The sequence below is a fragment of the Chelonoidis abingdonii genome, chromosome 11, assembly GCF_003597395.2.
Source record: "Chelonoidis abingdonii isolate Lonesome George chromosome 11, CheloAbing_2.0, whole genome shotgun sequence".
Classification (NCBI taxonomy): Eukaryota; Metazoa; Chordata; order Testudines; family Testudinidae; genus Chelonoidis; species Chelonoidis abingdonii.
In genome coordinates this window covers 16,378,410-16,405,077 of record NC_133779.1, presented here as the reverse complement: position 1 = coordinate 16,405,077, position 26,668 = coordinate 16,378,410, and the positions used below count along the sequence as shown (strand labels likewise).

Genomic DNA, 26,668 nt, shown 5'->3' with positions numbered 1-26,668 from the left:
ACCTCGGCAGTCAGCTGGCGCCCTACCCGCTCTACACTAGGACCCCCTTGCCACTCCGAGCCAGGCAGAACCGGCCTTCAGGCTCACACCCCCTCCCCGCTCTAACCACCAGAGCCCCCTCCCCGAGCCAGGCAGAACCCTCGATGTCCTGGCTCCCAGCCCCCTTCCCCGCTCTAACCACCAGACCCCCTCCCACGAGCCAGGCCGAACCCCGGCGTCCAGCTGGCCGCCCCCTACCTGCAGGAGAAGAAGAGCAGGTGGAAGCGCTGGTGATACTGGTTCTTGCAGGGCAGCCGAGCTGTGCAGCCGAGCGGCAGGAAGTGAATCAGGACGGGCCCGGGGCAGGCAGCCTCTGGGGTGGGGTGGAGGGAAACTGACACTGATCAGCATGGGGCCGGGACCTGGGGGGAGGGAATCCCCCCCATCTGTGGGGTTCCAGGGCTGGACTGCGAGGGACCCCTAGTATTGGGGGGGCTGTGAGGGGACAGGCTGTGAGGCTGGGGGTCCCCTCCCCACGGGGGAAGGGCCGGGAGCCCCAGCACTGCAGGGAGCTGTGAGACTGGGGGGTCTCAATGTCAGTGTGAGGGACCCCGGGGCTGCAGGACAGACACACGGAGCCGGGAGTGGAATCTCCCCCCCCCAACACTCCCCCCTCCCCTGGCACAAGGACTCACTATGATCCTGCAGGTCCGGATCTGGATTCGGGGTGGGGCTCTCCTGGGCCAGGGCAGCCCCACTGGCCCCCTCTGGGGTGGGCGGCGGGGGGATGTAGGGGGCCTGGGCTGCCAGTTCGTGGAACAGGGACGTGACATTGTACAAGGAGATTTCCTGGGCAGTCTGGCAACGCGGAGGGAAGAGAGGTGAGGAGGGATCCCCCAATCCTGCCTCATCCCCTGCAGATCAGGGATCCCCGATTCTCTCCTGTCCCCTCCCAGGATTGGTGCTCCCCAATTCTTCCCCCGCTCCTGGGATCAGGGCTCCCCGATTCTCTCCTGCCCCCCCCAGGATTGGGGCTCCCCGATTCTTCCCCCGCACCCCCCTGGGATCGGGGCTCCCCAATTCTCTCCCCACCCCCAGGATCGGTGCTCCCCGATTCTCTCTCCCCCTCCCGAGATCAGGGCTCCCCGATTCTCCTCCCGCCCCCACCCCGGGTTCAGGGCTCTACAATTCTTTCCCCCCGCCAGATCATCCCTCTCCTCGATGGCCCTGCCCCCCACAAGGGGACCCCTACCTTGGCGGGGATCCCGTTGACGGTTTTCAGCAGACTTGGTTCCTCGGACTCGATCCCGAAGGGGAGGTATGGCCCTGTGCCAATGTCGCCCCAGTACCCCCGGGCAGGCACCAGCTCCCCCTTCTGGGCGGGGGGAGACAGGGTGTTACCCACCTGGGGAGACAGATCCCTCCAGATCCCCTCTGGGAGTACGGCAGCCCCCTCCAGCCCCCCCATCTGAGACCCTTCCCCACCATCCCCCCAGACTATGGCAGGCCCCTTCCAACTCCCCCACTTGCAACCTCTGCCCTCTTCCAGCCCCTCGGCCTACGGCAGGCCCCTTCCAACTCCCCCACCTGCGACCTCCACCCCCTTCCAGCCCCCCTGGCCCAGGCTCTCTCTGGCTCTCCCCACTGAAACAATCTTCACTCCCCTCCCCTTGGGTCACGGAAGCTTCTCTTCTCCGGCCTCCCCTGTCACTCTTCGCCCTCAGGCTCCAGCTCTCCACCTTGGGGTCCACCCCACAGCCGCCCTGCTGCTCACATGTCTCAGGAGCCTCCCGGAGGCCAAGGTTTTGTTGGGGATGTGGTAGACACCCTCCCGCAGCTCGAAGGCCACTCCCGTGTCCCGCCACCGGGAGAACTCCCGCCCGTTGATCGCTCTGGCCTGCAAGGGGTGGGGGAAAGAGTGGTGAGAATCACCTGCCGGGGGCTGCTAGACAGGCCCTCCCATAGCCAGCCTGGAACGCAGCTTGGCCAGTGCTCCCTGGCACCACCCTGGGGCCTGGGGCCAGCCCTGAATGCCAGGGGAGAGCGCCCCCTGCTGAGCCCCCTGAAGCCCAGCGCCCCCTAGGGCTGAACCCAGCAGGAAGCTCGCCCCCCTCCCCGCCCACCCCCAGCAGTGCCCACCGCTCCACAGGCTCCCAGGGCTCACCCCACGTTCGTGCAGCTTCATGGTGAGGTCCCAGTCACACACGCCGCGGCGGGCGTCGTAACGGGTGCCCAGGTACTGCCGGACCCGCAGGTCCCAGAGCCGGGCGATCGGGAAGGCCTGCGGGTCCGGGTTCCGCCAGAAGCGGAAGATGCTCTCCAGCTGATCCCGCTCCTTGAACTGTTGGACAAAGAGCAACGGGAGGGTGGAGGGTGAGATATTTCGCCCCGAGAGCCACCCCGCAGCCTGGGTCGTCACCCTCACGCTGCAGTGGGGAAACTGAGGCACAAAGCGGGCCTGCAAAATGCCACTAAGCTCACAGAGTGACTGAAGCAGGGACAGAACCCAGGAGTCCTGGCTCTCAACCTCCCGCTCTAGCCATTAGCTCACAGTCCTCCTAGGTCTGACCCAGAGCCGCAGGACATGGGGATACTGGAGTCCCTGGGCTCAGCTGGGCTGGTGGGAGGCAGGATAACCAAGGTACACGGGCCCACTGCTGTGACTGGTGCAGCGCCACCTCTGCGGGGTGGGGGGCTCACACTGCTCCCAATCCCTCAGCACCACCCCCACCCTCCACATCTCTCAGCCCCTCTCCTTGTTCTCTGGGTGTCTCTGTGCAGAACCTGACCCCACGTGGGCCGGCGGGGGGACCGAACCCACAAGCTCTGGAGGCTGACACGAGGGGCCTCCTGTCCGAGCTGTCTCAGGCCAGGAGCTGTCGCAGCCTCAGGATCCTCAATCCAAGCGTGGGGGAGGAGGGGAGAGAAGTAGAAAGTGGGGGCTTCCTCCCTGCCCCGAAAATGTGAGTTTCCAGTGCAGCATGGGAGATGTAGTTCAAGTGTCTCCCGCTCTCCTGTATGGCTCAGATTGCAAGTTTGGCTACATCTCTCAGGATACACCATGGTACTGCCTTGAGGTAGGGGAAGCAATGCATCATGGGGGTTGTAGTTCAGGGGCCTCAAGACCCCACAGCCCTCCATGGGATGACCTCCCTTGTTGGACTGCGTCTCCCAGGATGCCTCATGGTACCACCTCTAGGTAGGACACACGTGCATTATGGCCTACCTGCAGCACTGGTGCATCATAGGAGATGTAGCTCTGGTGCCTCAGAGTGACATTCTCCTCTAATAGGTCAGGCTCTCTAGTTAGACTACGTCCCCCAGGATGCACCAGTCTCCCCTCTAGGTAACAGAGATATGTCGCATGGCAGCACTATGGCAGCAGTGTATCATGGGTGATGTAGTTGGGGTACCTCATGCTCCAGTCCCAGGCTCATAGATTGGACTATGTCTCCCAGGATGCACCGTGGTCTCTTCTCTGGGTAGGAGCAGCATGCATCTGGGAGCAGCCAGGCTCCCTGACCAGACCATCGATTCATAGACTCCAAGACCAAAGGGGACAGTGGAACCTAGTCTGAACCCCTGTATAGACCAGGCCAGAGACCAGCCCCATGATAATTCCCAGGGCAGAGCTTTCCCAGCGTCAGCCAAGCTAGATTTAAAGTTGTCAGTGACTCTTGGTAAATCCATTTAATGGTTAATAACTCTCATCATTAAAAAGTACGCTTGCCTGAACGTATCTAGCTTCACCTTCCAGCCCATGGATCGTTTTAGACCTTCCTCTGCTCGACTGAGGAGCCCGTTATTAAATATTTGTTCCCCGTGTCGGTCCCTAGACCTGGGGATTGAGTCCCCCCTGAACTGTCTCTGTGCTCAGTGACACAGCTGGAGCTCCTGGTGTCTCTCACCCTCTGGCAGGCTTTCTAACCCTTCAATCATCTCCGTGGCTCTTCTCCAGCCCCTCTGCCATTTTGCCACCTCCTCCTGGAACTGCAGGCTCCAGAACTGGGCACAGGATTCCCGCAGCATCGCCCCAGGGCCAGATCCAGAGGCCAGACATCCTCTCTGCTCCCACTCGGGGATCCCTGGTTGATGTATCCCAGGAGCCCGTTAGCCCTTTGGCCCCAGCGCCAACCGGGGAGCTCAAGTGTGGCTGATTCTCCACCACAACCCCAAATCTTTCCCAGAGTCCTGGCTGCCCAGGAGGGCGACCCGCAGCCTGTGCATGCGGCCAGCGTTCTCTGGTCCCAGACAGACACGCTGACATGTCGCCATAGGAAAGGGCAGGCTGGTGGCTGGCGCCCAGCTTCCCCAGCAACCCCCATAGCCCCGTGTCCCTGACTCGGCCTCTGCTTTATTCCCCTCGCCCCCAGTTAGTCGCCTCTGCAAACATTATCAGGGACGATTTTATGTTTATGGGACTACAACTCCCATGATGCAGTGCAGCCACATCACTGCCATGATGCACTTGCCCTACCCAGTGAGATCATGGTGCATCTTGGGAGATGTAGTCTGGCGCAGGAGCCTGGCCCACAGAGGATAATGGGAGCATAAGGCACATGAACTACAGCTCCCACAAAGCACGGTGGTGGTGTTTTATTTCCCAGCAGCCCAAGCGCCACATCCGCTCTAACCGCTAGACGGAGGGGGTCAGAGCACTGCAGGGGTCAGCCCCAGTACACGGGAAGGCCGGTGGCCATGGTGGGAAGTGGTGGGGACCCACCTTCAGAGCCGACAGGTCCACGGCCCCCAGGTGGCACTGCTGGAAGTCCGGATCGGTGACGTAACGGATGAACAGGTCCGATTTCTCCTGCAGGTAGGCGGCTGTCGGGCTGCGGATCAGGCTGTTCCCCAGCAGCTCCAGGAACATCTCACTCTTCTCTGCGGAGCGGAGAGGAGAGTGCTGCCATCAGACACTGTCTCCCCACCTCCGTCCTCGGTACTGGGAGCCCGGACTCCTGGGTTCTAGCCCAGCTCTGGTTAGCGCAGGGGAGGCCAGTAGGGAGCAGGGTCTAGTGGTCAGAGCCAGGGATTTCGTGACCTTTACCTTGCAGACCCATTTTCTCCGGAGACTCCAGGGCGAGGCTGAGGAAAAGCAGCTGCCGACCCACCGCCTCAAGGTTATTCTCCACGATGTAGAACTGAGAAGAGGGAAGGAAAACAAGCTGAGAAGCCCTGGGAAAAGCTGACGTCCATACAGAGGTAGGCGTTATAGGTTCCCCCCTCCCAGAGGGGCCCTGTCTCCACACCGGGCAAGGGGTCCCCGTATACTCAGCCCCCGACCCAGAGGGGCCGCAGCCCAGCGCCACGTGAGGGAACCTTCCATAGACAATGAAAAGCCTGTGGGGACCTTTGAGATCCCCCTGATATAAATGTTTCTACGTTACAGCCCTGACTTTGCTCATGAAACCCACTAGGCCAGACTGCCACTCTTGCTGCAGTAAAGAGCTCGGCTTGTGAAACCGGGAACTCCTGGCGACTCCAGCCTCACCTCTCCCAGCAGGGGGCACTGTAGGGGAGCAGGGCAGGAGCGCTGGCTATGGGGGGGCAGGTCCCAGCGACCCCAGCCCCATGCATCCCAGCAGGGGGCGCTGTGGGGGAGCAGGGCAGGAGCACCGGCTGTGGGGGGACTCCCGGTGACCCTAGCCCCATGTCTCCCAGCAAGGGGTTCTGTGGGGAGCAGGGGCAGGAGTGCCGGCTGTGTGGGCGGGGGGCTCCTGCCTCCTTCAGCCCCACCTCTCCCAGCAGGGGTACCATGGGTCAGTTGTAACTGCAGAACCCCCAAGATTTCTCCTCACGCTTCCCTTCCATACCCTCTCTCCCCTCGGAATAACCCTGTGGGTACTGAAGCCCCATGCCCCCCACATCCCTCTGCCAGCCTGGGGCCCAGGCGATTTGTAGGGGGCACAGCGAGTGGCGGGGAGATCCTCTGGCACAGGGGGGAGTCCTGGGAGGCGTTTACATAAGAGGCACTGGGGGGCTGCGGGAGGGGGCCTGGCAGCCAGAACGGACCTCTCCCCACGCTCACTCTCCCCTCACCCCCCGTGCCACACGTACCGCCAGCCTCCGGATGCCCCGCAGAATAAACCGTCCCCGTCTCGCCTGTCAGCCTGATGAGTCCTGACACCAGCTCAGAAATGGCTCGCGGGCAGGTACCACCATGGCCCTCGCTGGCAGAGCTGTTGCTGCAGCCTCTGCCGACCCCGGCAACATGCCTGGGCTGGGGCACCTGCACTGGGGATCTCCAAGCCCTTCCCAAATGCGGGGCAGGCTTGACAATGGGGCATAGCTGGGGATAGAACCCAGGAGTCCTGGCTCCGAGCCCCCCCTGCTCTAGCCACTAGACCCCATCCCTCTTTCAGAGCCAGGAAAGAACCCAAGAGATCTGCCCCCAGATCCCCGCTGCTCTAATCACTAGACCCCATTCCCCTCCCTGAGCAGAGGAGGGAACCCAGGAGTCCTGGCTCCCAGGCCCCCCTGCTCTAGCCACTAGACCCCACTCCCCTCTCAGAGCCGGGGAGATAACCCAGGAGTCCTGGCTCCCAGCCACCCCTGCTCTAATCACTAGATCCCACCCCCCTTTCAGAGCCAGGATAGAACCCAAGAGATCTGGCCCCCAGATCCCCGTTGCTCTAATCACTAGACCCCATTCCCCTCTCTGAGCAGAGGAGGGAACCCAGGAGTCCTGGCTCCCAGCCTCCTCCCCACTTTAACCAGTAGATCCCACTCCCCTCCGAGAGCTGGGGAGAGAACCCAGCTCTCAAGAGACTGCTCACTCCTGCGCTCTAATCACTCCACTCCACTCCTGGGCCAGGCGAGAGGGAGGGGAGCTGAGGAGGGGAGACACCTACATTGATCCTCCTCTGTGGCCAGCGGTGGGCTTGACTCATGGTCTGGAGGACGTGCCGGCCATCGACGGAGCCCACCAGCAGGATATTGAGCTCGGGCAGGTCGTCCTGTGACAGGCACAGATGGGCCATGGAGCTCTCCAGACCTGCAAGGAAAACAGAATGGGTGCATCTCGGGCTTGTACAGCCAGCCCCCGCGCCCCACCCCAGAGGGGCCGCGTCTCAGCGCCAGGTGAGGGGTCCCGTATAACCAGCCCCCGCGCCCCACCCCAGAGGGGCCGCATCTCAGCACCAGGCGAGGGGTCCCGTATAACCAGCCTCCAAGCCCCACCCCAGAGGGGCCACAACTCAGCACCGGGCGAGGGGTCCCGTATAACCAGCCCCCGCGCTCCACCCCAGAGGGGCCGCGTCTCAGCGCCAGGTGAGGGGTCTCATATAACCAGCCCCTGCGCCCCACCCCAGAGGGGCCGCATCTCAGCGCCGGGTGAGGGGTCTCGTATAACCAGCCCCCGCGCTCCACCCCAGAGGGGCTGCATCTCAGCCCCGGGTGAGCGGTCTCATATAATCAGTCCCCACGCCCCACCCCAGCGGGGCCGCATGTCAGCGCCAGGTGAGGGGTCCCGTATAACCAGCCCCCGCGCTCCACCCCAGAGGGGCCGCATCTCAGCGCCGGGTGAGGGGTCTCATATAACCAGCCCCCACGCCCCACCCCAGAGGGGCCACGTCTCAGGTCCAGACGAGGGGTCCCTGAATAACCAGCACCCACTCCTCACCCCACAGGGACTGTGTCTCAGTGCCAGGCGTGGGGTCCCCGTATAACCAGTCCCCGCGCTCCACCCCACAGGAGCCGCGTCACAGCACCAGACAAGGGGTCCCCATATAACCAGCCCCACCCCACTCCATTTAAAACCAGGATGCCACATGTCCCAGAGGGGTTAGATTTTTGAATACGCTTAAAGGGATGATTCCACCCTGTGAGATGGTGCAATCCCCTGGGATGGGGGAATAGACAGGGGGGAGGCGTGATCCTGCCTCTGCCCCACAAGGGGCCGGGAGGAATAGACTGGAGGGGCCCAAGCTGCCCCCCCAGACCCCTAAGATGAGGAGGGGCCAAGAGCTGGCTTGTCAGCTCTTTGGGGCAGGGGTTTTCTTTGCGCTGGGTCTGTACAGCGCCTAGCGCCATGGGGGGCTGGTCCGTAAGTGGGGCTCCCAAGTGCTACCGTAACGCTGGTGACGAGGGGGACCCACATTCCCTCTGCAGGTCGAGCGCGGGGGAGAAGCCCCACCAGCAGGTGGTGCCGAAGCTGCTGCCGGCTCCTGTGGTCATGGCTGGAAAACAAAGACACAGGCCTCCCGTGTGGGTGTGGGGCTGGGGCCGCCAGGACTAGGGGGCGGCCCCTTCTCAACCTTCCTGCCGCCGATGCCTGGCCCCCCACTTCCCTCATCTCTTTCCCTCCCCAGTGACCACCTACCTCCCCCGCCACTGCCCCATCTCTCCTCCTCCCCCACTGGCCATTGCCCTTCTGCCACTTTGAGTTCCCGCCGGGTTCTCTCCACTCCCCTGACCCCCAGCACCTCCTGCCCCCTCCTCAGGGATCACCTGCGCCCCACTGACCCCCTCCCATCTATTCTCCACACCCCCACTTACCCTGCCACCCCCACATTGCTCCTACCCCCCACTTACCTATTTTGCCCCCCCTACCCATCCCACTTACCCTGCACCCCACACTCGCCCCGCAACCCAGCTTACCCTGCAACCCCCACTTACTGCTGCCCTCACCACACTGCTCCACTCTGCACCCCAAACTTACCCTGCCACCCCCACAACCTGGCCCCACCCACACCCCCCACTTACCCTGCCACCCCCACACTACCCCTACCGGAAGCTGCATCACTTTACCCTGCCCCTCTGGAAACACAACCATACAAAGAATCGCGCCACCGCACACCTTGCGGCTGTACAATCAAACGCCACCCCACTTACCCTGCCCCCTACCTTCAATCGGCAATCTCCCCATCACTGCCCCCACCCACACCAAACACACTTTACCGAGCTGCACCACCCCACTAACTAACCCTGACCCGCACTTACCCTGACTGACGCCTCCCACCACTGCCCATCCACCGCCCCCCCACTTCCCTGCAATACTCCCCCCCCCAAAACAAAAAAAAAAAATGGGCCCCCACCCACCACACCCCATCTTACGCTGCCACCCCACACTGCCCCTACCCCCCACTTACCCTGTCCACTCCCACCACTTGCCCCTCCACGCCACACCTCATCTTACCCTGCCATCCCCTTCACCTGCCTCAACCCCCCACTTACCCGCCGACCCGCCACATTGCCCCTGACCCGCCTGATGCCACGACCCGGCTCATCACCCGATGCCATGCCTGGGATGCCTCGCGCCGGGCCCCGCCCCCGTGACGGGCAGGGCTCTTGCGGCCAATGGGCCGCGAGGGACCGGTGCCCCGGGTCTCCACACCCACGGTGCGTATGCGCGGTCCCGCGGCTAGGGCCCGGGCAGTGCTCGGTTTGCCGCCGCAGAGACGCGCGGTCGTCCTGCAACGAGGCCCCGTCCCTGGAGCCTCCGCACCCCACCCGGTGCCTACACACCGCCCGTTGGGCCCCGGAGAACCACCAGCCCCTCGGAAGCCACCGCCCGCTGCCTGAACCGATCGCCATGGCCTGAAGCCCCTCACACCCCCTCCGTCCCAACCCATCCCTCCCACTTGTCCCGGGCCTCCCATCCCCTCCCCTCCCTGTCCTGGTCCCGGCCTCCCCTACCTTCCTGGGTCCCTAGCCTTGTCCTCCAACTTTCTCCCAACCCATCTCCCGGCCTCCTCCTACCCCCCTCTGTCCGCCCCCATTCCTTCCTCTGTCGACCCCTACTCCCCTCCCCTGCCAACTCCTCCCCTCCCTCCGTCCACCCCCCCCCCTCCTCCCCCCTCTGTCCGCCCCCGCCCCATCCCCTCACCTCTCTTCCTCCCATCCCGTCCCAACCCCTCCCCCCTCCTCCCCGCATCTGTCCCCCCTCTCCTCCGCCTCCCTCCTCCTCGTCACACCCCCTCCCTCGCTCCTTCCCCTCCCGATTCGGTCCCAACTTTCTCCCCTCTCCCTCCCCTATCTATCCCCATCCACCCCCGCATCTAATCATTATCGCTCCAGCCACCCATCTATCTATCTATCTATCTACCCACAGAGCAACCCCCTCTAATCTAATCGTATCTATCGCCAGCCACACCTCAATGCTATCTATGCTATCTATCTCATCTATCCCAGCAGACTCCGCCCTCTAGCTATCTATCTATATCCCATTCCACCCCCTCTAATACTTATCTGGATCCTATCTAATCCCCCAGCCATCCCATCTCAAATCTACTCTATCCTCATCTATCCCAAGCAACCCCCCTCTATCTATCTATCTATCGCCAGCCACCCCCTCTATCTATCTATCATATCTGTATCCCAGCACCCCTCGTATCTATCTATCTATCGCCCAGCCACCCCATCTATCTATCTATCTATCTATCCATCTCCAGCACCGCCCCTATACTAATCTATACTATCGTATCGCCAAGCCAATCCCCATCTATCTATCTATCCAGGTATCTATCTATCCATCCCAGCAACCCCTCTATCTATCTATCTATCTATCCCATCCGCCCCCTCTATCACTATCTATCTATCTATCCCCAGCCCACCCATCTATCTATCTATCTATCTATCCCCAGCCACCCCATCTATCTATCTATCTATCTATCCATCCCCATCCACCCCCTCTATCTATCTATCTATCTATCCATCCCCATCCACCCCATCCATCTATCTATCTATCTATCCATCCCCATCCACCCCCTCTATCTATCTATCCCCATCCACCCCCTCTATCTATCTATCTATCCATCTATCTATCCAGCCCTATACACCCACCTCTGTCTAACCTAGTCCATCTACATATGCGCTGAGTCTAAACCAGCAATTCTCACCTGGGGAGGCCGCCACACAGGGCCAGGGTCAGGCTCGCTGGGGCCCAGGGCGGAAGCCAGTGCCCCACCGCATGGGACTGAAGCCTGGGGTCCCCCGGGCTGAAGCGAAGGCTGAGCAATTGCCCTGCTGCCTACCCCGTAAGGTCGTGGGTTTGAGACACAGAAACAGTTGCTGTGGCACAAGTGGACCGTGGATTGTTTATAGTGTTGGGGGGGGGACGCTCAGTAAGGAAAATGTTGCGAACCCCTGCGCTAGCCACTCATCCATCCGATCTGTCGGTCTATCAACTCCCCATACACACGCCTCTTTGGATCGGTTCATTTCGCTGGGTTTCTTTTCTTCCTCCCCTCTTTCCCTGCATCCCTCTCATCCTCCCTCTGTCCCACTCCCTCCCTGCCCCTTAACGGCACACAGTGAATTACATCTCTGGGAAGGAAAGGAGATTTTCATCTTCCTCTAAAGCCCTTGGTTGCTCTTGGATTGGCAAGGGATTTGCTGGGGGACAGAGAATTTAATACCATAATTTGCTCTGGATCAGCAGGCCCCAGGCTGAGGTTCCTAAGCAGGCAGGGCCTGGCCAGTGGCTAACACCTGCTCTCCTGCCCTTTGCTGGGATTACAAAATATAGCTACCGGCAGCAGCTGTGAACGTCCTGGTCATGCAGCCGCAACCAGGAGAGGATGTGTCAGGCTTGCCTGGCACGCAGCTCTTCAAATCCTGCTTTGTTATTGTAGGGTCTCTCATGAGCTCTGGGCTGGTTTGTCATTATAGGGTCTTTTGTGAGAACCAGGCCTAGCTTGTTATTGGTGGGTTACTTGTGAACGTTGGGAGCTGCGTGCTGGTTGGTTGGGGTAGGGTCTCCGGTGAGCGGTGGAGCTATCAACTGGGAGCGTGATAAGGAGAAAGCTGATTGGTCACACAGAGCTGAGTCCGCTCTCGCCTGCCCCGGCGTCAATCAAGGGAAGCTTAACTTTTACCTCCCCATTTCCCTGTCAGAGAAAATGAGGCACACGCCTTTGAAAGATAGAGCTCTTCGATTTATTTCTGAGCAGACACGCGGCCAAAGACATCGATATGAAAACCTGTTCCAAAGGGGTGCGGCTTATAAAGGACAGTACCGCGAAGGGGCGGGGATTGGGAGGTTCCTCAAAACGGGAGGGCGGGGCTAGAATCCACACACGTCATAGGTCACAAACGCTCCTCTTTGGCCTGTACACGATCCTGACTGCCATTATCCTACAGCGCGTCTATCACGGCACGGTGGCGGCCAGCTAGTTCTTGGCACACCCATTGTTACGGAGGTGGGGCGGTCGTCTTGAACCACAAACAAGGGGTTCCCGGAGGGGGCTAGGACACAGCATCTCTTCAACGCTTGGCAGAGGCCATCTTGCTCCAGGCATTTACACACTGGTTGTTGCTAGAAGTTGGGACTTAGGGTGGAAAGCAGATTGGGGAGACTAGTATTACCTCACAGTTCACCATCACGTGGCATGGCCACCGTCTTGAATGGCCACCCCCATCTTGAGTGGCCACCATCTTGAATGGTGGTCATCATCTCAAATGGGCACCCTCTTGAATGGCCACCCCCATCTTGAGTGGCCACCATCTTGAATGGTGGTCATCATCTCAAATGGCCACCCTCTTGAGTGGCCACCCCCATCTTGAGTGGCCACCATCTTGAATAGTGGTCATCATCTCAAATGGCCACCCTCCTGAATGGCCACCCTCATCTTGAGTGGCCACCATCTTGAACGGTGGTCATCATCTCAAACGGCCACCCTCTTGATAATCTCTCTGGTTTTTGCTAGAAGTTGGGGCCGGGGGATAAAGAGAGATGGAGAGATATAAGGACTGGTCAGTGGAAGTAATTTAATGCCTCCGTCCATCTTGACAAAGGCCATCTCGAGCAGAGGTCATCTTGCTCTTCACTTTGCTTATGGCTAAAAGTTGAGACTGGGGGTGGAGGGTGGGGAGAAGGTGATGGACAGTTATCCAGCTAACAAGGGCTTGGCCAATGGAATTACGCCACAATCACCCCTACAATCATGCCCGTCACTAAAATTTGGGACCAGAGAGAGGAGACGGAGGGGATAAGATTTAAATAGGGGGGATGGAAGGCATTTCTTAGTCCCCAAAGGGCGCTCATTCTACAGTCGGAGAACAGTACCAAACAGGCCACCTTGGTCAATATGAGAGACAAAACGGCCACCGCCCCCCTACACTTGACCGTTCTCGGCCTGGTGAGGTGTCCCTCTTCTTGGGCTCATTTTGCTGGGAACAGAAATCCCTGGACAGGGCGGGAATGAGAGATTCTGCTTTGGAGACTAATGGCTGGAGGAAGCTGTTAGTAACGAAATAGAGCCAAGCTCCCTATGAACTGAAATGGAGCCAGATGGGGCACGAGGAGAAAGGTGGCTGTGGGGTTGAGCAGGAGATGTCTGGGCAGCGAAAGCCAAGAGGTCGTTGTGCTAATACTTTGCAGTCTTGCGTCTGAGGGCTTCAGACTGGGGTGTTAGCCCAATTTTAGGGGTGTATGAAGAGCACGTGGCTTGCCAGAGGTCAGATGGTGAATAGGACCCAGGAGTCCTGATTCCAGGTCCCCCCTGCTCTAATCACTAGATACCACTCCCCTCCCAGAGCCGGGAACAGAACCCAGGAGTCCTGGCTCCCAGCCCGCCCTGCTCTAACTTTCCCAAAGTCAGAGGTGGTCATACCAAGTCCCCTCCCCCCGACCAAGGACATTAATTAGCTAACAAGTGCGAGTATCAATGAACAGCAGCAAGATTTGGTACAACAGGAACCAGGTGGGGAATCGGATCGGCCGGATTTCATTGGCACAAACTGAGCAGAAAACAACCCAAAACAAAACATCAACAGAGGCGGCTTATACCAAGCCAGGTAATAATCCTACTGGGCACTGGGAGAGCAGGAGCTGAGCTCTTCGATGCTGGTGCCTTAAAGGAATGGTCCTATTTTGGGGCTTGCGTAGGAAGGGGGCCTGCATTTGGAGGCTGGGTCTCACGTGTAAAGCTTGCAGTAGATTTAAATGCCCGAGGACTGATTGTCCAATGTGCACCATGAGGCAGCCAGAGGAGGGACGATATGAGCAAGGCATGTGTATCTGAATGTTGGCTCTCATGGACACTTGTTGTAAACCTGTTGTAAGCCTATAATAAACATGTTTGTAAACCGATAGTATACCTGCTGTGAACCCATAGTGACCCTGTCGTAAACCTGTTGTAAACCCACCAGGAATCTGTTGCAAAGCTATCGTAAACATGTAAGTCTATAGTGAACCTGTTGTAAACCCATAGTAAAGTCACTGCTAGCCTGTAGTAGCCATATAGAAAACCCGTTGTAAGACTATAGAAAATATGTTTGTAAACCAATAGTAAACTTGTTGTAAACATCTGGTACATCTGTTCTAAACCCACAGTAAAGTCCGTGTAAGCCTATAGTAAACATATAGCAAACCTGTTGTAAGTCTACAGTAAACATGTTTGTAAAACAACAGTAAACCTGCTGGAAACCCATAGTGAACTTGTTGCAAACCCATGTTTGTAAACAAATAGCAAACTTGCTGTAAACCTATAATAAACATGTTTGCCAATTAATAGTAAAGCCATAGTGAACCTGTTGTAAGTCTGCAGTGAACCGGTTGTAAACCCATTGTAAGCCTACAATAAAATGTAGTCATAATCTAAATAATGTTCAGTAAAACGTAATGTAATAGTAAATCTGTTGTACACTTTCCGTAAACCTGTTTTAACCCTATATTAAACCTATCATAAGCCCACAACATCTATAGTAAACTTGTCATGAACCTGTAGTAAACCCAAAGTATACCTGTGTGAAACCCATAGTAAAGATCTTGTAAGCCTATAATAAACACATTGCGTAAAGCTGTAAGTGAACCTGGAGCCAATCCTTCGTCAAACTATTATGAGTAGATTTACAACAGGATTACACATGAAGTCCAGTTTTAAAATATGGCATGTGAAGCTAAGTGTAACCATCGAGTGAATCTGCTGTAAACCATTAGTAAACATACAGGAATCAAATCTCCAATAGGGTTACACATTAAGCGTAATTTTCAAAGGTGGCACTGTGCTATAGCATCCAAATATATAAGTATATTGTAAACCCATAGTAAACACAGCTACAATAGTTTCGCACAGGAGACTTGCGAGATCCAAAGGTGGAAATCTTTAGGATGCCTCTGCTACAGATTTACAAGAGATTTACATGAGGTCCTGCTTTCAAGTGTGTCACCATACTATGACGTCCACCTGTGCAAAGCTATGGTAGCCCTAAAGTAAACCTGTTGTAAGCTATTAGTAAACAGATTTACAATAGGTTTACACACAAGACCCAGTTTTCAAATGTGGGAGCACAACACGATGTGTAAACCTACTGCAGTCCTATTGTAACCCCGCAGTAACCTCATCGTAAACTCATAGTAACTCCATAGTAACCCTATAGTAACCCTATAGCAGACATCTCACCACCTTCTCGACACAACGCAAACCTCATGGTTCACACAGCGGATCAGAAACAGAAGGTTTGCTCGAAGATGTTTCAACAGAAACAGCTCTGAAAGAGAAAACAGGCTCACAGGCAACCCCCCACACGCATTCTCCAGAGGTGCCTCACCCACACGTTCCCACTCGCTCAGGACGGGAGATGGGACGGCTGCCCACTGGCTAGGCCAGGATGAGGGCTGGAGATGGGGCATCAAGAGGTCTTCTTGCCAACAACCACGTCCACCTCCTCTTCCGTCTGCAGGGTGTGCCACTGGGCGATGGGGCGCCGAGGATTGGCCAGCATGTCGGACCAGTGACGCAGCTCCGTGCCGGTGGCATTGCAGCCCACGAAGACCTTCCCAATGGCTTCATTCTTCCCCAGCTTGTCGTAATCCAAGACGGTAAGAACAACCTGGACTTTCTGCCGGGGGAGGAGAGGCGCCACGGTGAACTCACCTACCACGGTGCCCCAGCTGGGGATCGGTCAGGGCCGTGAACTTCCTCGGCAGCGGTGCCACTAGCCAGGGATTTCCTGCACCATGCTGCGAGCTTCCCTGCAGCAGTGCCCCCAGCTGGGGATCCCCCACAGTGCTGTGATCTTCCCCCACAGCAGTAATATCCAGCTCAAGCAGGTGAGAGAAGGGGGTGCTGGCTCCCATCTAGGAGGGGCCGGCTCCCATCCGGCCCCAGAGCGGGGACAAGCTGTCTCAAGGGGGCAGGGAATGGGGCACAGGGCCTTTCCCCTCTAAGAGGCGCCAGCTCCCATCTGGCCCCAGAGCAGGAACAGGCTGTCTCAAGGGGGCAGGGAATGGGGCACGGGGCCTTTCCCCTCTAGGAGGTGCCAGCTCCCATCTGGCCCCAGGACAGGGTGGGGTGGACTCACCTGGATCTGCTCAAAGGGAACCTCGAAGCTGAAGGACTCGTTATAATAGGGGTTCAGAGTGTTTTTCTTAATGGTTGTTTTCTTCTTCTTCAGCCGCTTTCCCCCCTGCATCAGGTGGATTTTCACATAGGGATCTGGTGGGTGAAGGGGAGACAGTTCAGAACAGAGACCCCAGACTCCACCTGGGCCTGATGAACAACCCTTTGTCCTGCCCCTGAGCTGGGCCAGTCAGGTGACCCTCGAGGTAGCTATCCCACAATTCCTAGGTCCCGCAGGTTCAAGCACCCCAGTAAGTTTGCTGCGCCCCGAGGCCAGGGTGTCTATACAGCTCGACCCCCTGGACATCCAGGCATGAGCCTGACTCACTGCGGGCAGAGACGGGGCCGTGTCTGGGGCACTACTGCAGGGAAGCTCGCAGCACCGGGGTCTCCAGCTGGGGCACTGCTGGGGAAAAGTTCACAGCATTGGGGTCCCCAGATGGGGCACTGCTGGGAGGAAGCTCGCAGTGCCGGGGTCTCCAGATGGGGCACTGCTGGAGGAAGCTCGCAGCGCTGTCTCACCTGACAGCCCCCCCACATCCATCTTCTTCAGGTTCTTGGCTTCCAGAACAATGACCGTGAGCTTCCCGGCCGTGGGGACGTAGCGCAGAGAGAAGCAAATGTCCCCCAACTTCTCCTGCTGTGAGGCATGGGGGGGCGGGGGGAACAGTCAGACTAGGAGGGCTGGACTGCAGCTTCCCCACCCCCCAGGAATCCTACCTCTAGGGACCCCCTCTGCTGCATTAGCCAATGCTGCCCCCCCATCTCATCCTGCACAGCCCCCCTCCCCCCAGGGTATCCCAAGCCCTAGAACCACCCTCCCATCCAGGCATCCCAACCCTTAGATCCCCCCTCCCCACTAGGCATCCCAACCCCCAGAGCCTCCCTGTCCCAAGGGAATCCCACCCCCTAGAGCCCCCCCTGGATTTGCCAGGTGACAGAGCCCATGGGTGGGGCCTCACCTCCTCCCGCTCCACCGACTGCAGGTCCCGCCAGGCCTCGATGGGCTGGGCCAGGTCCAGGCTGCTCATGGGCACCCGCAACTCCCCGATGGCATCGTGCTTGGAGAACCGGTCGAAGTCGTAGACGGCCATGACCAGGGTCCTCCCGCCCAGCTCCGCATAGGGGATCTGGGGGGCAGGGGGAGAGCTCAGCAGCACCCCTCCCCCAGCAGGGCTGCAGGTCGGGAGTGAGGGGCACCAGCAGAGCTGGGGGCACAGAGGGGGCTGCGGGTCGGGAGTGAGGGGCACCGGCAGAGCTGGGGGGCACAGAGGGGGCTGCGGGTCAGGAGTGAGGGGCACCAGCAATGCTGGGGGGCACGGAGAGGGCTGCGGGTTGGGAGTGAGGGGAACTGGCAGAGCTGGGGGGCACAGAAGGGGCTGTGGGTCGGGAGTGAGGGGCACCGGCAAAGCTGGGGGGCACAGAGGGGGCTGCAGGTTGGGAGTGAGGGACACTGGCAGAGCTGGGGGGCACAGAGGGGGCTGCAGGTTGGGAGTGAGAGGCACCAGCAGAGCTGGGGGGCATAGAGGGGGCTGCGGGTCGGGAATGAGGGGCACTGGCAGAGCTGGAGGGCACAGAGGGGGCTGCAGGTCAGGAGTGAGGGGCACTGGCAAAGCTGGGGGGCACAGAGGGGGCTGCGGGTTGGGAGTGAGGGGCACTGGCAGAGCTGGGGGACACAGAGGGGGCTGCAGGTTGGGAGTAAGAGGCACTGGCAGAGCTGGGGGGCACAGAGGGGGCTGCAGGTCAGGAATGAGGGGAATTACCTTGAAGGTGAAGGTCTCGTTGAACGTGGGGTTCAGGGTTTTCCAATGCACTTTGGTCTCATGTTTTTTCTTCTTCTCAGGGAGCAGGAAGACTTTGACGTAGGGGTCGGATGTGCCCCCGATGTCCAGCGCCGGCAGGTCGGCTGCCTGGATGATGTCTACCACCAGCTGGGACAGGGTGAAAGGGAAAAGCCCCAGAGTGTCGGCTATGCTGTGAGCTTCCCCCACAGCAGTGCCCCAGCCGGGCGGCGCAGGACTCCTGGGTTCTCTCCCTAGCTCTGGGAGGGCAGTGGGGTCTAGTGGTTAGAGCAGGGAGGGGCTAGGGGCCAGGACTCCTGGGTTGCATCCCTGGCTCTGGGAGGGGAGCGGGGTCTGGTGGTTAGAGCAGGGAGGGGCTGGGAGCTAGGATTCTTAGGTTCCCTCCTCAGCTCAGGGAGAAGAGTGGGGTCTAGTGGTTAAACTGGGGTGGGGGCTGGGAAGCAGGAGTCCTGTGTTCCATTCCCAGCTCTGGGCAAGGAGGGTTTTTTTACTAGGTTAGAATTGGGAGGGATGTGAGCCCGGACACCTGGGTCCCTCGGCAGGCCACACGGGAGCACCCACCTGCCCGTTTTGGAAGTCGTAGTCCAGTGAGTACTGCAGCTTGCCCAGCTTCTCCTGGTGCTTCTCGTCCTTAGGCTCGGGCAGCAGCGCCGGGTCCAGGTCCTCAATATCGGGCTGCACCTGGGGGGGGGGGCGAAGGGGGGGAGAGAGAAACACCCTGTGTACAGCCACCACCTCAGTTACACATGCAGGGCCAGGCCCCTCCAGCAGGGGGCGCCAGGGACACACACACATCCCAGGGCCAGGCCCCTCCAGCAGGGGGCACCAGGGATACACACACAGCGCAGGGCCTGTCTCTGCCAGCAGGGGGCGCCAGGGGGACACACGGACACACACACACACAGCACAGCGCCCGGCCCCTCCAGCAGGGGGCACCAGGGACACACACACAGCGCAGGGCCCGGCCCCTCCAGCAGGGGGCACCAGGGACACACACACAGCACAGGGCCCATCCCCTCCAGCAGGGGGCGCCAGGGACACACACATAGCGCAGGGCCAGACCCCTCCAGCAGGGGGCGCCAGGGACACACACACAGCGCAGGGCCAGACCCCTCCAGCAGGGGGTGCCAGGGACACACACACACACACACACACAGTGCAGGGCCCGGCCCCTCCAGCAGGGGGTGCCAGGGACACACACACACACACACACACACAGTGCAGGGCCCGGCCCCTCCAGCAGTGGGTGCCAGGGACCACACCACACCCTACCGAAACACAGTGCAGGCCGGCCCTCCAGCATGGGGCGCCAGGGACAACCACACACCAGAGTGCAAGGGCCCGGCCCCTCTAGCAGGGGCGCTCAGGGAGAGACAGACACACATCACGTATACACCCGACCCACAATAGCTGCACTCTGGCACTCCACCCATCCCACACAGACTGCCACCCCCTCGGCGAGGCATATACAGGCAGCCCACGAAGGTCAGAAGGCATGCTTGCCCTCAAGGGGATGAGACGGGCTCGAGGCATCCTGAGAGGCTCCTTTAGGGTAGATAGACAGCTCAACTAGCAGCTGATGTTCAGGACACTGGAGTTCCCGTCACCCAGCCTCCACCCTGGGATGCCTAGATGGGCTGTCGCCCCTAGAAGGGAAAGGCACCCTTGCCGGCCATTTCCGACCCCGGCTCCTGAATCCAGCCAGTACCCCCCCTGGGGCCAGGTGGAGGCCGCATCACTAGAGGGACAGGCCCCGTGCCCATTCCAGCCCCCCCGAGCCAAACCAAGTCCCTGCACCCTGGGACGGGTGGGAGCTGCGCCCCCCTAGATAGGACAGGCCCCTGCCCCATTCCCCACCCCCCTGAGCCAGCCAGTCCCTGCCCCGGGGCCAGGTGGGAGCCAGCGCCCCCTAGAGGGGACAGGCCCCTGTCCCATTCCTTGCCCCCCTGAGCCAGCCAGGCCCTGCCCCAGAGCCGGGTGGGAGCCAGCACCCCCTAGTGGGGGCCTCACCTTGTCGATGTAGCTCTGGCCCAGCTCCTTCACCTCCTTCAGGTTGATCTGAGCCTTCGCTTTCTCCTTCCCCTTCTTCCCCTTCTTCCCCTTCCCGCGTTTCCTGCAGGCGCAGGCGCAGCAGCCGAGCAGCAACAGAGCCGCCAGGATCAGGATGGTGGCCACGGCCCAGGGCGGGACTGCAGCGGGGACAGAGCGGGAGTGAGATGCGGCCCCTCTGGGGTGGGGCACGGGGGGCTGGTTACAGGAGGATCCCTCGCCCTGCGCTGGGACGCAGCCCCTCTGGGGTGGGGGGGTGCTTCTACAGGGACCTCTGATCCAGTGCTGAGATGCGACTGCCTCTGGGGCGGGGCACTGGGGCTATGGGGTGAGGATCCCCCCGAGCACTCACTTGGCAGCTTGCTGAGCTTGTTCATGAACTTGTCCTTCATGTCAGAGAAGACGTTCTCCTTACTGGGCGTCTCGGTGGCGTTCAAGGCCGGTTCAGTGGGAGGCGCGGTCACCTCCGAGGCCAGCATGGCTGATCGCCGAGCTGCGTTCATCTTTGCACCTGGGGGAGGGGAGGGCACAGCTCTGGGTCGGCCAATCATCACAGGGGCAAAGGGACCGCCCCAAGTGTGCCCGCTGCCCCCGCCTGAGTCTGGCGAGAGCCTGAACCTATTGCTCAGAGAGATGTGAATTGTCCCAAATGCTCCACACATCTCGCCGGGGTGTTAACTACCAGCCCCGTTGCTGTGGGGGGGTCTCCACCAACCCGTCCCTGCAGGGGCTTTGTGCAGGAGGAGCTACCATCCCCCTCCCAAGCAGTTTCCCCCTGGCTTCTGAGGTAGGCACTGCAGGATCCCACTACTGCCACCAAATCCGAGAGCAGAGCTGTGGCAGGGCAGAACCTAGCGCTCCTTGGTAAGGGGGTACCCTCAGTGAGGGGTGGTCTGTGGGACGCAGACTGACCAGAAGCCTGGATCACCAGTAGGTCAGTTTAGCTCAGGATAGGTACTGATCTTATACGCGTGTATTGTTTAGCCCTGGCAAGGTGCTTGTAAGTGGCCACCAGCATCAACCGCACGGATGAGGTCGGGAATCCAGGAAATAGGTCAAATTAGCTTGATATGCTTTAAAGGATTTGCCCTAAATGCGTGAACCTAGGCCTGGGAATCCCTTCCCCCCAGCAGAAGGACAATCAAACTGGGAAATTCATCAAACTGAGTCCTGGCTCTCCACAGCTCTCCCTGACGGACTCCTCCATCTCCTGTGCATTGGGCCGGGGCCAGCCCGGGAGGACAACGGCTGAGCCACAAACACAGACATGGAGCTTGCATTGCTCCCTGCTGGCAAACTGCCTCTGTGCCCCGCACTCCATGGGGTGAGGAATCAAACCCAGGAGTCCTGGTTCCCAGGCCATCACTGCTCTAACCACTGGACCCTGCTCCCCTCCCAGAGCTGGGGAGAGAACCCAGGAGTCCTGGATCACCTCCCCACTCTAACCGCTGGACCCCATTTCCCTCCCCAAGCCAGGGGGAGAACCCAGAAGTCCTGGCTCCCAGCACCCCCTGCTCTAACCACTAGACCCCCCCCTTTCCTGCCATACCAGGCACTGTTAGTGCCTGACTCCATAATGGGCTGTAAACAATAGGAGTAGTGCTGACTGTCCAGGTGCAAGGAGGAGCTCATAGATGGGGGATTTCTGGCGTTGCCGGAGGAGAATCCCCATTAGCCATTTGCCCTGCAGGGTCTATGCCACAACGCCGAAAGCGCTCTGGTCCCGCCCAGCAGGGGGCAGCACTGAGCTCAGTGTCACGGGGAGGTGTCGTCCCCTCCAGCCTATCCTCCACCCACCCACCAGCCCAGGTGATGGAAGCGAGGCTGGTTGTCATGGTTACCCCTCTGGCAGAGCAGGGGGGAGGTTGTATCCCTTGGTGGGAGAGGTGGGGCCATAGTCTGCCCCGCCCACGCTGGGTGTGGCCAGGCGAGGGCAGGGAAATCAGGAGAGTGAGGGTGTGGATGGGGCTGGGGGGAGAGTGTGAACGGGGAAATGAATGGATGGCTAGAGGGTGTGGATGGGGGTGGAGGGAGGGTGTGGATGGAGGGTTTGGTTGGATGGATGGAGGGTCTCAATGGGGATGGGAATGGGGATGGAGAGGGAGGGAGGGTGTGAATGGAGATGGCTAGAGGGTTTGGTTAGCTAGAGGGAGGGTGTGAATGGGGATTATGGGGATGGAGGAAGGGTGTGAATGGGGAGGGGAGGGTGTGAATGGGGATGGAGGAAGGGTGTGTGTGAATGGGGAGAGAGGCAAGGAGTGAATGGGGATGGCTGGACGGAGGGTGTGAATGGGGAGGGGAGGGTGTGAATGGGGATGGAGGAAGGGTGTGTGTGAATGGGGAGAGAGGCAAGGTGTGAATGGGGATGGCTGGACGGAGGGTGTGAATGGGGAGGGGAGGGTGTGAATGGGGATGGAGGAAGGGTGTGTGTGAATGGGGAGAGAGGCAAGGTGTGAATGGGGATGGCTGGACGGAGGGTGTGAATGGGGAGGGGAGGGTGTGAATGGGGATGGAGGAAGGGTGTGTGTGAATGGGGAGAGAGGCAAGGTGTGAATGGGGATGGCTGGACGGAGGGTGTGAATGGGGAGGGGAGGGTGTGAATGGGGATGGAGGAAGGGTGTGTGTGAATGGGGAGAGAGGCAAGGTGTGAATGGGGATGGCTGGAGGGTTTGGTTGGATGGCTAGAGGGAGGGAGGGTGTAGATGGGGATGACTGGAGGGTGTGAATGGATGGAAAGAGGGTGTGAATGGGGATGGCTGAAAGACGAGGTGGGGGAGGGAACATCTTTTATTGGGCCACCTTCTGTTGGTGGTGGAGACATGTGTCAGGCCGCACAAGCCCTGCTTCAGGCCTGCACACAGCTGGCTGGCTGGCTGGCGTATGGGGCTGGCTGGCTGGACAGACGCCGGGGACGGGTAGTGGGGTGGTTAGCTCTGGCTGCCGATGAGACAGGGTGGGGCCCGGCGACATGTAGAGAGCTGGCTCGTGAGGGGCCTGGCTGATGGGGAGTTTCTCTCTCTCCTGCCCCCTCCTCCTGGGCTCTGATCCCATTAGCGCCCGTTAAAGTGCCTGGGGCTGGCCCTGCTCACTAATCCCCCCCACAGCTCACAGATGGAGTCGAGTGGATTAATCCCCCCCGACACACACACACCAGCAGCAGGATTGACCCAGTGCCGGGTGGGGAGCGAGCGGCGCTGCACATCATGGGGCAGGCATCATGGGCTGGAGCCTTCACCTCCCCCTGGCCCGGGCAGGGGCCCACCACCTCTGCCTCACCAGCAGGACTCCTGGGTTCAGTTCCAGACGCCTTCTCTGTGGGTCTGGTCCCACCCTGGGCCTCAGTTTCCCCATGGAATTGAAAGCACGAGCCCCCCTTGATTCAGGCTGTGAGCTCCCCTGGGTGGGCAGGGCCTGGCTCCAGCTGGGGGGGGGGCCGGCATGGGGAAAAGAACCCGGGGAAAAGACCCAGACGTCCTGGCTGCCATTCGAGTGCTTTAAGCACAAACCCAGGTGCCTGCTTCCTATGCTGGATGTGCACAGAGCCAGGGTAACACAAGAGACCCTCCCCCCAGCCCCGGCTCAAATCCACGGGCTCATCTAGCGCGGTATCCGGCCCCTGCCCCAGATTGGAGCTGTGGGCCCCTCCACCCCTGTGATTGCTCACCCAGCGCCGCTGGCCTCTCTCTCTCTCGCTCGCTCTCTCTCTCGTGCAATCTTGCTGCCCCGGGCCCCGACGCCCGCTTGTGCTGAGCTGGGTGACAGCTCCCCCCACCCCCTCCGCCAGTGCCCGTCAGCCCAGGCCTTCGTCAAACAGAGCAACCACCGGAAAACATCACCATGGAAGGAGGAATGGGGCCCCGGGGCCTTTCCTCTCTAGGGAGCGCTGGCTCCCATCCGGCCCCAGGGCGGGGACTGGCTGGCTCAGGGGGCCGGGGAATGGGGCCCGGGGCCTGTCCCCTCTAGGGGGCGCCGGCTCCCACCCAGCCCCAGGGCAGGGACTGGCTGGCTCGGGGGGGCCCCCAGAGGCCAACAGACAAAGCCCATCCTGTCACACAGGCCCGAACACACGTCCCCACCCGTCAGTCCGACGTCCATGCTGTGGGGTTGGGGGAACCACATCGCTTTAATGACGTGTCGGGGGAGTGACACAGTGTATCACGACTCCTGGGTTCTCTCCCCAGCTCTGGGAGGGGAGTGGTATCTAGTGGTTAGAGCTGGAGGGGCGGGGCTGGGAACCAGGACTCCTGGATTCTCTCCCTGGCTCTGGGAGGTGAGTTCTCTGAGTCAACCAACCTCTCTCCCCTGCTGCCACTTCCCACTGCCATGAAATGAGTTTGCTGGACTTGAGCCCCATCCAAAGTGGGATGGGGCCCCTGTTATGGCACAACCTCCGAGGGGCACTAACTCACAGCTTCAGCAACGGGGGGCCATATGGCTGAATAGGCCAGAAGAATTGAACCCCCACCGTGTAAAGACTTCCCCTGGGGGTGGGGACAGGGGAAAAGCTGTGTATGTGGGGAGCCTGGAGCTGGGCTAGCAGTGGCTACGGATTGGGAGTGAGAGGCACCGGCAGAGCTGGGGAGGGGGCAGAGCCGGGCTAGTGGGGGACTTCGGGTTGGGAGTGAGGGGCACCGGCAGAGCTGGGGGTGGGGAGGGCCAGAGCCAGGCTGGTGGGGGCTGCGGGTTGGGAGTGAGGGGCACCAGCAGAGCTGGGGGAGGGAGCAGGGCTGGACTAGCAGGGGGCTGTGGGTCGGGAGTGAGGGGCACCGGCAGAGCTGGGGGTGGGGTCCAGGGCCGGGCTGGCGGGGGGCTGCGGGACAGAAGTGAGGGGCGCTGGTGGGGGAGCAGGGAGCCCAGGGCCAGGCGGGCGCACGTGTCTCTGCCTGCCTGTGCGGTTTTCCAGTTCTGACTCCCTGCCTACGTGTGTTTCCCACATACACCCATGTGCCCTGAGGCAGGAGCAGCCGCAACAGCTGGGCCCTTCCGCACCACAACAGCCCCCGCTCCAGCAACGAAACCCGACACGCTGCCAGACCGGGGCCCAGCCAAGGGGAAAGTGAGCTGGGGACAGAACCCAGGAGTCCTGGTTCCCAGATCCCCCCACCCCCACTCTAACCACCAGCTCCCACTCCCTTCCAAGAGCCAGGGAGAGAACCCAGGAGTCCTGGCTCCAACCCGCCCCCCTGCCCACACGGGGTGTGTGCTACAGGGCAAGTGCTTTGAGCACTGGACATCCCCTATCGGCCACAGCTCCCCTGGATCAGTGGGGCCAGCCCCCCAGCTGGCCTGACCTGGGATGGTCCGTGGGTCTGTGGCTGGGGAGATGGTTTCACCTGGGAAGTGGGACCCCACCTTGCAGAGCGCATCCATCTGCGCCAGCTGCTGCCTGGCCCTGGTGGTCAGCGGGTGTCCTGCTTGGGGTGTCAGGGCAGGAGACAGGCCCCTCCCCAGTGCCAGCCACCATGAGTCAGCCCTGCAGCTGGCCAAGAATCTGGGCCTGGCCTGGCCCCTCCAGCGCCCGGGGTCCCATGAGACACACACCGGATGGGAGCCGACCGCGCTGAACTATCGATCCTCCCAATTCCCAGCATGACTCCGCTTCCCATCCAGCCCCGTCCTGGAGTCTGACCCATGGACCCTGCCCCCTCCTTGCCCCCCAGGTCCCCCCACCCGGGGCCTTGAGCTCCCCACTGTCCATCGGATCCTCATCGCTCCCCAAGGGGGCCAGGATCCAGTGGCTGCAGCTCCACTGGGGTCAATGGACCCAGACCCCCAGCTTGGGCCACCAGCCCGCAGCTCCATTGGATCAGTGGGCCAGACCCCTAGCCTGGCAGTGGCCGCAGCTCCATTGGATCGGTGGGGCCAGACCCCCAGCCTGGCCAGTGGCTGCAGCTCCATTGGATCGGTGGGGTCAGACTCCCAGCCTGGCCAGTGGCTGCAGCTTCACTGAATAATCAGTGGCCCAGACCCCCAGCCTGGCCAGTGGCTGCAGCTCCATTGGATCGGTGGGGCCAGACCCCCAGCCTGGCCAGTGGCCGCAGCCCTATTGGATCAGTGGGGTCAAATCCCCAGCCTGGCCACTGGCCGCAGCTCCATTGGATCAGTGGGGCCAGATCCCCAGCCTGGCCAGTGGCTGCAGCTCCATTGGACCGGTGGGGCCAGACCCCCAGCTGGCCAATGACCGCAGCTCCATTGGATCAGTGGGGTCAAATCCCCAGCCTGGCCACTGGCCGCAGCTCCATTGGACCGGTGGGGCCAGACCCCCAGCTGGCGTGACTCAGAGTCACTCCAGAGTGACACCCCTTTAGACACCAGCTGAGCCGCTGGCCCTCTATGGAGCGAATTTGCCCATCAAGACACAGCGGGGGCTTCTAGGGACAGATCCTCAGCCAGTGTAAACGGGTGTCACTCCAGAGTGACACCGACGGACCCAGCCGGGACCTAGCCCTGCGCCACGGCCAGCCTCCCCTCCCCCAGCCGCGATGGGACCCTTCAGCCGCCCCCCGCCCCCCCCCGGCCCCCAAATCCTCAGCGTCGGCGGCTCCCATGGGGGGG

The 26,668-nt window shown here is 60.6% G+C and overlaps 2 protein-coding genes across 3 annotated transcripts; both read right to left on the bottom strand.

Annotated features, from left to right (window-relative positions):
- Positions 1-233: 233 nt before the first annotated feature.
- On the bottom strand, positions 234-8,407 carry DNAAF3 (dynein axonemal assembly factor 3). The gene is made up of 9 exons (XM_032806407.2): positions 8,076-8,407; positions 6,831-6,973; positions 5,027-5,120; positions 4,703-4,860; positions 2,144-2,320; positions 1,754-1,876; positions 1,232-1,354; positions 675-837; positions 234-352 (listed from the first exon to the last, which is right to left on the bottom strand). Exons 1-9 carry the CDS (start codon positions 8,152-8,154, stop codon positions 234-236), a joined length of 1,179 nt encoding a protein of 392 aa, XP_032662298.2. The 5' UTR covers positions 8,155-8,407.
- Positions 8,408-11,843: 3,436 nt separating this feature from the next.
- Positions 11,844-20,619, bottom strand: SYT5 (synaptotagmin 5). 2 transcript variants are annotated; one of them, XM_032806439.2, is made up of 8 exons: positions 20,466-20,619; positions 20,075-20,253; positions 18,626-18,745; positions 18,026-18,193; positions 17,225-17,392; positions 16,785-16,902; positions 16,225-16,358; positions 11,844-15,762 (listed from the first exon to the last, which is right to left on the bottom strand). In XM_032806439.2, exons 1-8 carry the CDS (start codon positions 20,614-20,616, stop codon positions 15,553-15,555), a joined length of 1,248 nt encoding a protein of 415 aa, XP_032662330.1. In that variant the 5' UTR covers positions 20,617-20,619; the 3' UTR covers positions 11,844-15,552. The 2 variants fall into 2 exon arrangements, with proteins under 2 accessions (XP_032662330.1, XP_032662331.1); XM_032806440.2 differs by having other exon boundaries at positions 16,785-16,899.
- Positions 20,620-26,668: the final 6,049 nt, after the last annotated feature.